At 47.2% G+C, this 14,373-nt stretch overlaps 1 protein-coding gene across 3 annotated transcripts in view; it reads left to right on the plus strand.

Moving 5' to 3' along the window:
- CACNA2D2 (calcium voltage-gated channel auxiliary subunit alpha2delta 2) overlaps positions 1–14,373 on the plus strand; it is a 223,471-nt gene that overhangs the window by 22,256 nt on the left and 186,842 nt on the right. For all 3 annotated transcript variants that reach the window (XM_040592243.1, XM_040592245.1, XM_040592244.1), the window contains exon 2: positions 1,051–1,132. In XM_040592243.1, coding sequence (XP_040448177.1) covers positions 1,051–1,132 — 82 coding nt within the window. The remainder of the gene's footprint in view (positions 1–1,050; positions 1,133–14,373) is intronic.

Here is a 14,373-nt window from a genome sequence, read left to right on the forward strand (position 1 = left end):
TGAGACGAACCAAAGTGCAAAACCCCCAAGCTAGTCTGCTCCCTTGACCTGCGCTTGGCCATGCTGCTGGCCTTCTACTCCTGTATTCCTTCTCCGCTTTCTCTGGTGTAGTGTTGAGAGATGAATATTGCTGTGGAACAAGCACAGACGGCAGCGCTGGGCAGTGCCGAGGCAATCGAGCGTTGCTTTGCCGGGTCAGATGGGAGATTTGACATTTGCGTGGCCAGCGGCTGGAGTCAGGAAATCTCATTAAAAGAAGGAGAGTTATAAAGTTATATGAATTTAGAAGAGGGTTTTTTCTTGCTTGTTTTTAACTTGGTGTTATTGCTCCGAGTGGAAATCCGTGTGGTGGAGTATGTGGGAGGGTGCTGTGCCTGCGGGGAGGACTGGCAGAGCTCCCTGGCTGCGCAGGGGTCATGCCGAAGGAGATGCCGCGGAGCCGCTCCCGGCCCTTGCTGCAGCCCCGGGAGGCAGCTCTGCCTGCGGAGGACCTGGCCCAGCTTGGGCTCGGATGGAGGAGCAAAGCAGCTGAGCCCTTGGGCACTGGTGCCCTGCGCGTGGCTCCTGGCGCTGCCCAGGCCCCCTTTGTTGTGCCGCAGCAACGCTCCATCGCTGCAGTAGGACAGACATCTCTGGTCCTGCCGTGGCTCCATGCTTGCTCTCTGAGGCAGAGCCCTGCCGAAGCAGTAAGCTGTTTGCTGTACACCATGGCACTTCGACCTTGTTAATCACTTTGGGCTTAAATAATTATCTACTGCAACTGTTTATATAAGGAGAGGGACACCCCCACCTTCCGATTTTCATTGTACCTTCAACCCCCCCCCCCCTTTTCTCTCTGTGGCGCCTTGTGCAAGTTGATAACCTGCCCCAGCTGTAATTCTCAAAGCTGCATGTTCTTGGTATTCTGCCTGCACCTGGTGCTGCAGAAAGAGAGCAGTTAGCTGAGGGCACTGATTTCTTCCCTCTCCCTTCAGTCACCTTGCTTATTTGCCGAGTGTCAGGGCTCTGACTCTTTCTCTCTCTTTCTCTCTATCTCTCCGTCTCTTGCAGTATGCAGTACTGGGCCAGGAGGCTGGAACAGGAGATTGATGGAGTGATGAGGATATTTGGTGGCGTCCAGCATCTCAGAGGGGTAAGCTGTCTGTCTTTTGCCTGTGCTGCCTTCCTTGTGGCAATGAATGTTCTCATCTGCAGAAATCACCTGTGTGAACACTTCCAACAAGTCAGCCTCTCAGCTCACTCCATGTGCGGGGCCACGGCTGGCTGTGCTTCTGGTCACTGGTCAATTTGATGCATTTATCAAGTGTGTGGGAGTTGAGTGTGTTTTCTGTCTGTCTCTCGGGCTGCATGTCGCTACTGTCTGAGCATGTACCTGTGGGTTTTTTCCTATATGACACACTAAATGCATCTTAAACCCAACTAACCTTTCCTCCAGGGACTGAAGGTAGTTTAATTTGTGTTTTAATTTTAAACTTCTGTTGACAAAGCAGGAAATGTTAAAGGATAATTTGACTAGCCCTTGGAAGCTCTGTGTTTTTCAATAGACGTTGCAGGTAAAACTATAATTCTTGTTTGGCTTCTCTTTCCAAGTGCCACAAAACAAAATGCTGTTACTGATGCTGGCATTTGCCTCCTGCTCCCTGACTTAGCAGCGGAGCCTGGCACGGCAGGCTGCAGGAGCCAGACCTCCTCATTTCCCAGCAGTGATGCTCTGGGTTGAGTTAGGGCAGTTACAGGATGGTTTTGTGGTGGTTTATTAGGCTTATGGATCTAAGGGTCTTTTAAGACCTTCCCTGTTTCCTTTTCCCAGTAAGACCCTGTTTCCCCTTCCCAATGCTGTTGTGCGGACTAGCTGTTTTGAAACTGAATAATTTGAGATTAGGGTTATGGTGGTGATTGAAAGAAAATGGGCTTCTCGAGCATGAAAGATATGTTGCCCCCTAAAATTTCATGGGCTGTATTTGTGTTTTCTCATGGCAGTGGCATGTTCTTCTCAGGTGCCAATGATTTATGGGCCTCTTACTGCCTGTCTTACACCATTAGCTACAGTGGTTTCAACAGAACTGTTCATGTTTTATACCGTTGGTTGTAACCCGTTGTCTGAACACAGAAATTGCACTGTTTTCTTTTAAATGCATTTTAAAATGTGTTTAACTGAAGGCTTTTAAAACTCCTCATAGTTCGTCCGTTCATTCGCATTCGTATTTGAGCTCTACAGTGGCGTACCTGGGCTTTGCTTGCATTCATTTCCGAACTTCAGCTGGATTGATGGAAACTGCATGTGCAGCATGAAAGCTGTACACACTGCTTTGGTCTGTGCATTTGTGCAGTGCAGTTGTGCATGTTGGCAGGGTCTTAGAGTCAGAGCTGGGGGTGAAAGTTTTCCAGGCAATACACAGATGCAATGGCCAGCATACTACTTAGCAGAGCACATTATATTAAAAAAAAAAAAAAAAAAAAAAAAAGACTAATACTACATTTTGTACATGTTCTTTCTTACAATTTATTCTTATTAGCTTTGATTTTGCTCCTTTGCATGTTAAACAGGTGTATCATGTAATTTTTTTAATGCCATAATTAAATAGAAATTACACCTGCAATTTACCAGCACTTCTATTGGCCAGTCAATCAATTACAGGTAAGAGAGCTTCTCGCTTGTTTGTTTAATTCTTCTGATAGAACATAGTGCATCACTTTAATGAATTAGAATCATAGAATTGTTTAGGTTGGAAAAGACTTTTAAGATCAAGTCCAACCTTAAACCCAGCACTGCCAAGCCCACCACTAAACCATGTCCCTAACTGCCACATCTACATGTCTTTTTAAATACCTCCAGGGATGGTGACTCAACCACTTCTCTGGGCAGCCTGATACCAGGAAAACTGACTACAGAGGGATTGATGGGGTTTTTTGGAAATCTGTTTTTGGAACCTTCTAGTGAAGCTGTGTGTGACTGTTGTGTCTGGTGAATGCATAAACCACCCGAAACCAAGAAATAAGCTACTGAAAATTCCAACATGTAGCTGTTAAAGCACCAGAAAGGACTAGCAGAGGCTGTTTGTGCATCTCCAATGGGAAACAGGATGAGGAGTTCAGGTTTGATTCATAAGTGCAATATCGAGTGAATGACACTTAAAGACTATGTCACTTGGTTGTGCAAACTAGCATAGCTTTGCTCGTGTGAAATAGCACAGAGTGCTTCACCCCGAGGAGCTCAGAGCTGTGTTCACAGGGAGTCCTCTTACTCATCGGTTGCACACAGGTTCGTCTGGGTTGCAACATGGGAGCTGTTTAATATCATAAAGTGGTACTGTAACCCACTGAGACACATGGATAAAATAAAATAAAATCCACGTTCTGCTGCAATGACACTTGAAATTTAGAGGGTGACAACTAATTTTTAAGGTTGGCAGTCAGTCCATGCTTCTCTTCTTGCAAAGGGCACTACCTGGGCATGATTTGGACTTTGTAGCTCAGTTTGCTCCACTGCCATGCTGGCTTGCAACCAGAATACAGGTGCTGGGGTCCAGTGCCAGCCCACAGAGCTGCAGTGTGCCTGGCCACGGAGCGAATGGGCTCAGGGAGAAGGGGGGTGCTGCTGCCTGAAGAACAGCGGGAGCTGAAACATCCATCTAGCTGGGAGTGCATCCCACCCACTGGGATTTCTCAGGAAGGTTTATTATTAAGCAATAATAAGTCCATATGTGGCAGGAAGAATAAAGAAAAATGGGGAAGTAGAGCTGTGGTTTTTGCCAAAACTTGCTGATGTTCTCTGGGGTTGCCGTGTGAGCTTGGGGCATTCAGTGTGTGCAGGGGGGGGGAAACTTCTGGCATGTAGGGAACGATACTAGATGTAGGGGACAAAGTGCTGCAGTGTCACTGAAAACAAAAGTGGCCCTTCTGAACTCGGTGGGGTCTGCCGTGCAGGCAGTGGGTCCTGCTGCCAGCTCTCATGGGTCTGTGAGCTCTCATGAAGCTTGTAAGCGCTGGAGGTGGTGCCATGCCAGAAAATGATCTTCCTTTTACCAGTTCAGGCTTGAATATCAAAGTGACAGACCAGTAAATAATAATTTAAAAAACCTCCTCTGAGGTTTGTCGGGTTTACTTAAGAATATTTTTTTCCGTGGGTTGCTGTGAAAGGATGTGGACCTGTTCTTTGGTTATTGACTGAAATCGTATTAACTGTTGTGGCATATGAGGCATGAAATTTATTGTCAGAAATATGGTGTCCAGGAACATAACAGCGCTGCATATCGTATCTTGCTGGAGTGCTGCCCACCTGAGAATGACTTTTGTTTTAACTCTTCAGTCATTTGCTAGAGCTGGGGTACTGAATGTCAGAAGCCCCTGCTTGCCTCCTTTCCCACAGCGTGGACAAGCAGTCGTCCCGTACACTTGCCCTGGGGAGGTTATCCAAGCTTACACCTTTCAGGCGCTTCTTTCTGCAAGTGGACCGTTTTCTGTAGCAATTGCAGGGAACGGTCAGAAGCTCTGAGTTGCAAAGGGGTGTCGTGCCAGGAGCTCTCCTTCCAGCTGTGAGGCACCACCTCACTTCTTTTCTGAAGTCCAGGTCCTTGCAAACGTCCCTGTTGATTGGGCTGGTTGTGGTGGGGCTGCTCATACACCTGTGGGCTTGGGGCTTGTGGTGTTAATTCTCTGCCCCCTGAAGTCAGCGCTGAGCCCTCTAGGTGCTTGTGGTGCAGCATGGTGTTGGCCAGCCAGCTGCTCCAGGCATCCCTCAAAACAAATCTCAGCGCGCCGAGATCAGGGCACGTGGCTTTGCCTCTCTGCCCCTGCCTCCCTCGCAGTTCACCAGAGACAACTGAGAGCACAGAGCGTTGCTAATTTGACTCTGACTGGCACAATGATATGTGGAACCCTAAAATGCTAGCTGAATAGGTTGAAATTCTTTAAATAATTATTTCTAGAATAAGGAATATTCCAGTAAAAACCCAACTCCCTGACTTCCAATCTTCTGTTAGTGACTTTCTTCACGGTCACTGCAGGACAAAAATGTTGGGTTTTGACATTTCTTGCTACACCACACTAAACTTCTGTTTCTTCCAGTGTTTTGGCACAAGTGAAAGTTGTTCATGTTAGTCAAAACTGGATTAATTTGTTGTGTTTGTAGCCTAGATGGTTTCTTCATGCTGCAGAACCTGCTGCAGGGTAGGCTGTGCTCAAGAGATCCTTCATGTGCTGGTGCAGCCCCATCCCAACGTGCTGGTGCCCTGCCATGCCGGACTGGCAGTGGGGCCATGTGTGCCGCTGGCTTGTGTGCCTCGCTCGGCTGTTTGCCTGGATGGTGCATTAAAACTCCTTCTCTGGATAGTGGGCTGGGGTTCCAAGTCTCCTCTGGCTTGTTTCATAAATTGTGTTTGATCCTACGTCTCCTGAGGTGAGCAGGTAGCTGGTCAGACCATCTCCTCCTCCTCCTCCTCCTCCTCCTCCAGTACCTTTTATCTGTGGCTGCCTGTTAATGGGCTCGCTTCTTTGCTGACAATTACTGAGCAAGCCAAAGCCTTGGGAATGAAATGGGGAGAAGCTGAGCGATGTAGGTGCTGAGCCCCCTCTCCTGTGCTGTCTTCCTTTCTGCTCTCCTCTCGGTGCCTCTCCTCTCGGGCGGCTGCAATGGCAGGAGGAGCGCTCAGCCGAGGCGCTGTGCCGTGGCCGGGCAGCCTTCCCCTGTGTGGCGGGCAGGCGTCGGCAGGGGCAGGTGGGTGGCAGAGCTGGACTCGTGCTGCGCCTGCTGTCCTCTCTGTGGTTTGGATGAACAGAGCTTAGTCTGGCAAGCTGGGTTTTGTGTGCGCCTTCCCTTTCCTCTGGGCTGTCGGGCGAAGTCAAGGCATAGTGTCTGGACGTGCCTCACCAAGGTACGGCTGGAAGATGCGGGTGCTGCTGCCCTTGGCGGTGAGGAAACACCGAGTCCGTAAAGAGCCAGACGGCCCCAAAGCTGAACCCTGCCTGGGGTGCGGGGAGCAGCTTTCTGGCAGAGCTGGGCAGGTAGCGTGCCTCCGCACAGGCTCTGCTTGGTCCTCAGCACGTGTGACTGCATGGAGAGCAGGATGAGCCCAGCGGAAGGGGAGGCTTGTGCTGTGCCCTTTGGGGTGCAGCCTGCTACCCTCAAGGGGAGTGCTGAATGTGGCACAGCACAAGTGGCTAGGCTCCGTCCCTGTAGTCAACATCTTTTTACTTCAGTGGATTTTCACGGCTTTTATTCTTGCTTGTTATCTTGTGGTGTTTTCTCAGTTTGTTTTGCCGGTTTGGCATCTCTGCCTGGCAGAAGTGCTGCTGTTCATTCATCTGGTCATTTGTGAAAGGGAAGGACGAATCCTGTTGGTTCGGGCTTGAGGCAGAGTGACCAGGATCTATGCAGGCATCCCCACCTCTGTGTGCCTCACAGCATGACCTGCAGCCTGCCTGTCCCTTCTGCTCAGCAGTGCTTCTCTGATACATCACCTCTGCTTTTCAAAGCCTGGCCAGCCTTGAGCTGAGGCAGCCACAGGTAACTGTGCACGGCTCAACCACAAGAAGTTGGGTTTAAAAAAAAGTATGCTAGCAGAGTTTTGGCTTGGATCTGAAGAGCTGAAGTGACATCCACCTTGTATGTTCCTGCAGTCACTAGCATTCCTCCTGTGATGGGGTCTCTGCAGTACAGAGTATTTCATGTGGCTGTGTGAGTGCATCCCTTACAATACTGGCGGTACAGAGCTAGAGTCTCTTTATGCCAGCACTAGGAGGTAAGATGGGCTTTTATCAAAGGAGCTGCCAAGGTTTTCTGTTCAACTTTTTTGATCTTGGGTGACTACTGGCATAATAGCAACATAGCCTAAATCTTCCAAGTAGCTTTGGCATTACATAATATTTAATTTGCTCTTTGGTTTTCTCTGGATATAGAAACACTCACCTGGTCATTCAGTAGGGCTGGAGAATTCAGGAAGTGTTCATGGGATTTTAAGTGAATGATGCTGGAGAATCGGAGCCCCCTGCACAGTGCGCTGCACGCAGTGTCTGCTTCCCAGGGGCTCTGTCAGGTGGACCGGGCATTTACAGGAGCACAGCAATGTTGTCCATAGACATGGCAGAGTGGGGAATAAGATGCTAATCTTCTGATATTCAATCCAGTACTGTAATCCACAGTTGGGACTTCAAAACACCATAGCAGAGCACATCTGGCCTTTTCCTTCTTGAGGAGTCAGCCCCAGCCTCTGGAGTGGGAGATGAGTGATGTCCACTGACTGCACTGCGCTCGACAGAGTTGGGAGAAGGCATTTGAACCCAAAGCCTGGGCAGCACACACAGCCATCTGCTTATGCTACAGCAGTGCTGAATGCCTGCCTTCTTCCAAAAGCTGTGAGGGGGAAAGGACCTAACTGAGTTTTCCAACAGCTAGTGCCCCTCTGGGAACTGACCAAGAGTATGGACTCTGTATGCCAGTGAGAGGCTGCTGAGCTGCGTGCTCTTGGTTCCCAAGCTCATGCATTATCTATTTGATCCTTGCTGTTTCTCCCCCCCTTTTCCCTCCCCCTCTCCTACCAGCATGCACACAGCCTGCTTCCACACACCATCGCTGTGCCCTCCCCTGCTCCTCATGTTTGATAAGAGGAAGTGTGTGATGCCAGATAAACACATTCCTGTTCCAAACTGCTTGGGTTTATTTTAATCTGCCTGGGCCGTTCAGCAGCCTCAGCATTCTGTTCAGCACTGAGTGCAAAGCCAACAATATATTATCAAGGAGGAGCATTTAAATGTCTTTAGCCTCACAGCAGCTTGGCTGGAGAAGGGAGATACTCTGCCACTCTCTGCTTGGGCCAGTGTCTGCCATTGTTACCCCCTTGCACCCGTCATCTTCCTTCTCACTCTCTCTACTAGAACCATATTGCATCTGTACTGCAAGATGTCCGGGAAACATATGCTCCAGCTTTTAGTACATTTGCATAATTAGAGTAATGTGTATGAATAATTTATAGCTGTATGTGGTTGCTCAGTGTGTGACGTTAGCACCCCTTGCTAAATTCTTTCCAGTGGGTGGTGCAGATTCTGCACCAGAGCCATTGTGCCGATGCAGTGTACAGCCTGTTGGCAGATGCAGGAGCCCTGCTTTGAGAAATTGGGGTGTGCGTATATATATATATATGTGTGTATGTGGTTTTCTGTGTGTGTGTGCGTATATATATTTAATGGAGAAAGATGGCCTTTTACACTTTCGGGGGAAGAGCAGACTAGAAGTCTCAGAGGCTAAAATGCCGTAGACTCTTAGACTCAAAACTTGCTCCATTTATGCGAAGCTGTGAATGAAAATGTTCTGCAACATTTGAAAGCTGAGGCAGGGATTTTTCCAGCAGGACTCAGGTGTGACTAGTTTGTTAGTTTGTGTGCCAGGTTTGTGGGTTTTTGGTTTTTTTTAATGATACTTTCAGATCATGGAACTTAGCAGCTTGCGGGGGGAGGGGAGAAACTTGCCTGCACTGTGTCACAGAGCCTGATCTCAATCAGTTGGTCAATAAATAATAGCAAAGGACTGCCTGGGCACTGTCTCACTGTTTGCCAGCTCTTTAGCCTGCGATTTCTCATGCTGGAAAGCCCAGAGTCCCAGGTAGGTTTTCTAAAGGAGTGATCCAAGTGGTTGAATTCTGATATTTATGTTCCACTTAATTTTAGCTTAAACTATATTTGGTCCTTTCCAAATGTTTGAGAGCCTTGGCGGGAAAGCACCATGTAAACTGGAATGAAGTGCAGGCTTGCACACTTACTAGCTCATTAGTATTATCCGCTGGGAAACTGAGGCAGGTGGTTAAGCTGAGCAGGGTGCGTGGTGAACGTGTGGTGCAGCCTGGACTGTTCTCCGTCATGTGTACAGCCAGCTGGGTCCTTGGAGGGGTGTGTGTTTAGAAGGGTAACAGGCAAAGTAATAGTCCTTAAAGCCCTTGCTTTGAACCTTTTCACTTTACAGAATTACTTTGTAAAGATAATACGCTTGCAGCTAGTTGGTGAGTTAGCAAAATCAGAGGGGATTGCTGTTGAGCTTTATGGAGTCATTTCTGATTTATATTGTCATTAGTGACAAGTTAAATGAGCCCAGCATTCAACAGATTGATGTTCAGGTGCATGCATCCCCTGAGCATGCTGCTCTGCACTTTGTGTCCAAAAATGTAGCTGATGTGCCAAGCCAGTCAACAACCGTGTTTGTAAGATCCTAATGAATATTCAGTGGAACTTTTACAATTGGTGGTATGGCCACAAATCCGTGGGAACAATGAGACCTTGGTCGATGTTTCTGGAAAGGTCCCTCAGCAGGCTGTCCTGCCCTGCCTGAAGGACTCTGTGTGGTCCCCACGTCTGTTCCAGCTTAAATCCTTACCTTCAGACTGCATTTCAAAACAAGACAAAATCCAAGCCAATGCTGCCAGAATGCAGGATGAATAATTAGGTGGAAATCATTAAAGTTTGCCTCCTTAAAAACATACATAGATTATTCTTTAATGGAAAGTTAATTGTTTTATTATTCTCTCCAGCTGGTTCTTTTCCTTTACATTCACAGGGGAATTGGTACAGCCTGGGATTCTGTTCCCTGTGAGCAGAGCTGATAAAAAATGTAACTCTATCACTGATCAAGATACATATACACATTTTCTTTTGGTTTGGATTATTCCGTCATAGTTTCAGATTTTAAATATCATTTATAGGCTGGAAGTGCCCTCAACTTGAAATGCTGCAGGGTGTGGAGTTTGCATTTCTCTTCCTGGTAGGTTTGTCAGGCAGTGCTTGGTGTTGGACACTGCTGAATCCTGCTTCTCCTGTGGCTGATCGATCGCTTCCAGGTACTGGACTGTGGAGGCGCCTGCAAGTGCCAGTGCTGAAATACGCAGCTGTGCTCCAAGGTTGAAAGAAGGAAATTGGCATTAGATACTTGGGGTTATGCAGGAAGCAGTGAGATGTGTCACATCTTTGTTCTGTACACAGAAGTGCAACAGGGCTTGGGAAGGTGGGGAGAACACGGTGGAGGTGACTTCTCAAGGGCATGGTTGTTGGTGGTTTTTTTTTTAAGGTTCTAGTGTGGCTTCAGCCTGGTAAGTTGCAGCAGCGATCTTGCATGTTAAGTGAGTGTATTTATTGTTTCTCATTACAACAGAATACCTTTGACATCTGATGTGAATAACTTGAATGGGCCCCATATTTCAAACTTGGCAGCCATGGTGACCTATTGCCCTGCAATGACTCTGCTGGTTTTATAAGTACTTATTTCCTTTTAATTATTTAGACTTAAAATATTACAGGGAGGGAAGGAGAGCGGAGTCTGATATTAGTTCAGCCTTGCCTTCCTTATTGAAGTCCAGATTATCTGCTTATATTGGAGAGCTTTGCTTGAAGACTGAGACCTGTGCTATGGCTGAGGCTGTAGTCTGCTGTTGCTTTATGGCAAGAGAGCTCTGCTCTGGGAGGAACTGCCTCCAGGGAGGCTCCACATCTTGATGACCTTCAGGAGTCTGTGCCTTTCCAACACTTGGATCCTTTGCAGCTTTGATGCTGCTGCATACGATGAGCTTGAAAATCTCCATGCTCTTTTGTGTCAGGGATAGGCAGGGCGCTGTTGTAGTTTGAGAGGTCGTATCCGGAGCAGAGGGAATGAAGGGAGAAAGGAAGATGGACAGGCTAAGGAGGAAAAGTAGCAGGAAGGAGATGCTAATGGTTATGGATTCTCCTCTCCCTTATGTTGCTCTTGGGCTGGTCACTGCCAACGGATGTATGTGGAGCATCTCCTCTTTTGATATATTTTGGAGGATTGCTCTGCTTCATTTTTTGGGATTTATATTTCTGTCTGATCCTTGTGACTCGGTTACTTGCCGGGCTTCAGATTTTATTGACTTTTTCCTTTTTTTACCTGACCTTTCACACCCGTAAGCTTCTGTAAGACAGCTTTAGTATGTGTTTGTTCAGCACCTACCATAACCAATAGTGTCATGCTTTTGGAACACTGACCATAGGATAAATATTAAGTAGCAAGTAAGAGCACTGAGAAAAATCCTGTCTGAATGAAACATGAGGGTTGCCTGTGCAGAGAGATGCTGTGAATGAGAGGCATGGCTATTTCTGTCAGGCAGTTCTCTAAATGCCTGGGTGATGTGTCTTGAATCAGTGGCAGGATCTAGATGTGTGTCTGTGTCAGAGGAGCGGCTCTATGGATTGTTTAAGCAGTAGCATTAGTTATCATCTGTTGGATGCCCAAGCGAAGCCTTTGCTTGTAGCTAGGAGGCAGGGAGCAGATTTTCAGTTCCCTGCTGTGACTGTAGGGCCAGGTAAATAGAGAAGGAGGAGACAGCAGGGGGGTTATGTGACTTGAGGAGTAAAGGAGATTGTAATGGTAAATGTTGGATTACTTTTAAAAACAAGTAGGTCATTGAAGATGTTCATGGTTGGTGAACAGAAAAAGAAAGCAAGGCAGATTTCTTCCTTGTTCTAAAGATTTGTTACACGGTAAAGCTCACTTCATTAGTCAACATGCTGTCACTTTTAATTTTGCAAGTTCTTTTGTTTCTGTTTTTGTCAGTAGTCCAGCAAGGATGACACTGGACATGAGATTAGGGATCTGGGATCTTCAAAGGAGCCTTAGTTCCTGGTTCCCATGGGCATTGTGAGTAGGCTGGGCCTTATGTAGAGCTTGCTGGGAGCATCAGCTGTTGTTTCTGTTTCCTGCACAGGCAGGGATTTGCATGTGACTCCATGGTCCTCAAGACAAATGGTTTAAAATTTAAATTGTCTTTTGTCTTCTGCCCCTTTTGCAGAGTACTAGCATGCAAGAAAAACCTCTGTCTCCATCCCTGCCTTTTGTGGAAGGGAAAGGGCAGCTACTTAACATCCAGCGGTAAAGATTTGACATGTGGTATATATGTATGCAGTATTGGTGCTGTGAATACTCTGTCTGATTCTGAGTATAAATGATAGCTCCAATGTATTTGTAAACTCTGTGTCCTGGTGTTCATTGAAAAGGAAATCATAGCATGATGATATTGTGCTTACATCTAGTGCGTTTCATGGCTGATTATTAAAATTACTTGCAAATAAGTTTTCTCTCGCATCGCAATAGGGAAGAGAAGGAAAGTGCTACAGTCTGTCCTGTAAGTAGGTAAATTGAGGTTTGGGCGAGGGGAATCCTTACTCTGCACAGGGAGCCTGATGGAGGGCCAGGGAGAGAACCGGTAAATCCTGACTCCAGGGCTTATCTTCCAAGCATCTTCCTTAATAACAACTGTTCAAATTGTCACTTCTGGCTCATTACTACATCTGTTAGCACTAAGCTATGGATCCTAGGAAATAAAAGTGATAGAAACGTTCAGCTTTGAATTCTCCCTTAGGAGAGAGTTGAATTCTCCCTTACTTCTGGCATGTTTCAGAAGTGGCAGCTTATTGTTTATATTCATAGGGTGTGTAACACGTGGCATTTTCTCTTTGGCTCTGCCCTCAGCTCCCTCCCGTGAGCAGGTGATGTGCCTTTGTTCTTGCCTTGCCTTCGCTGTCAGTGCGAGTGGGGAGGGCTGTGCTCCTGATGCAGAGCCTGAGCAGCGCTTGATTGCTAGCTTTTCCTCCTCCTTAGATGTGTGCTAGCTCTTGAATGACATTTTGAGGTGCCTGAAGCATCCTGTGGAAGAAAATTAATTGGTTTTGACAAACCACAGCAGTCCCTTGGGTGCCTGGGAGTGCAACATTTATTGAAACCAGGCAGGAAATCAAAATGCTCTGGTGTTCATTCAGCTCCAGTGCAGCTGTATCAAAAAAAATTTACAAATCCTTAACCTTCCTCTGGATTTTTCACTCTGACATTTGGATCGTCCACTAACTCTCTAATAAAACCTCCTTTTTCTTTTAAAAGAGAGTTTAGTGGTCATGAAAGATGCCAGAATGACAGCCCAGGGAGGAGATGGTCTCTGTTTACCCACAGAGCAAATGCAGCATCAGGGCAAATGTACTCGCTGTTGTACTTCCACCTTGACCTGCAACATCCCAGAGGAGGGTAAGGAACTGCAGTTTTTCAGCACTTCTGGACTTTGCTATGCTTACACAACTCAGTAAGGAATTGGGCATCTCCTGCTACTGCAAAACAGTATTAAGGGAGGATTTTTCATCACAGCTGTAGATGCAACTCCAATGCAAACCTCAGACTGAAAGCACTCTGCAAACAGAAACCATCTCCTAGCCGCACTTTTCAGGAGTCTGGCCTGTCTTGCTAATTTATTGGTTACAATCTGATTAATTTATAAAACATATGCAGATATCCAGTGCAAGTTACAACCACTCTTGTTGGCAGAAGATACCTGTATATGTGAAAGGTGTGTTATGGCCCACAGCCCAGCTGTGGCTGGGCATGTAGTGGTCAGCCACTGGCTTGAGGTCAGTGGTCGGTGGGGTGCAGGCTTGCTGATGGGGGTTGTTGAGTTACCATCAAGTTTGAATTGGTGTTCGTTCACCTTGAAAAGAATAACCAGTGGTGTTCTTCATACAGCTCTGAAGGCAAGGCTGGGAAACCAGGGCAGCAGTTTTTAAACAAAAGCTAATTACTGCCCCAGTGCAGTCACAAAGTAGGGTTGGTTTTAGTTTGACGTGGGGTGTCCACCTGTCAGCCTGTAAAGTGGCATGTGATTTCTGGACCATGCCCGGCTTGATAGGGCTGTGGAATCTTTTTACAGGTCTTTTGCTGTCTGTCAGCATCCGCAGGAATGGTGTCGGTAGTGGGAAACCATATGCTTTTAGCCCGTAGGGTAAGGGTTATCACAGGTCCTAGCCTCATGGACTGGAAAGAGCCACTGGAAGGGATTGGGGAAAGGATTCACAGGCAGATGGTGTAATGGAGTTGTTCAGCCACTCCAGGGGCCTCATTGCAACTGATTTTTGAGTGTTTAACAGTTGTGGGGTTTCTTTTCCCCCTGTTGTCCATCACCACAAGATTTATGTGGGGATGGTAGGGGTGAGTGGTTTGAATTCAGTAAACAAGTACCTGGGGGAAGCAGACAGTTCTAAGGCGCTCATGTGTGTTCTTGGTAGCTGCAAGGGCCAGGTGCAGGTGGGATATCAGGCTAAGACACCAGCCTCGCCCCCAGGCTGTTGGTGTGGTTAGGAACCCTGCAGGTGGATTGAAGCTCCTGCTGATTTCTGGGGAGACAGAGATGAGGAAGTGATGAGGGCAAAGGAAGCGTTTGCTTCTAAAGTCTTACTGTGAATTGGCTCTTTGCAGTCATTGCTCGCAGAGCTGGAGCTGGGGTGTGTGGTGTCTGTGAAAGGGACAGATGGGGAGACCAGCCTTAGTGGGTCCTTGAGACAGAGCAGGTAATGTGACTGCGGCAAAAAGTGGAGGAGTGTGAATGGCTGCTTGCTCTGCGT

The sequence above is a fragment of the Falco naumanni genome, chromosome 4, assembly GCF_017639655.2.
Source record: "Falco naumanni isolate bFalNau1 chromosome 4, bFalNau1.pat, whole genome shotgun sequence".
In the NCBI taxonomy this organism is placed as follows: domain Eukaryota; kingdom Metazoa; phylum Chordata; class Aves; order Falconiformes; family Falconidae; genus Falco; species Falco naumanni.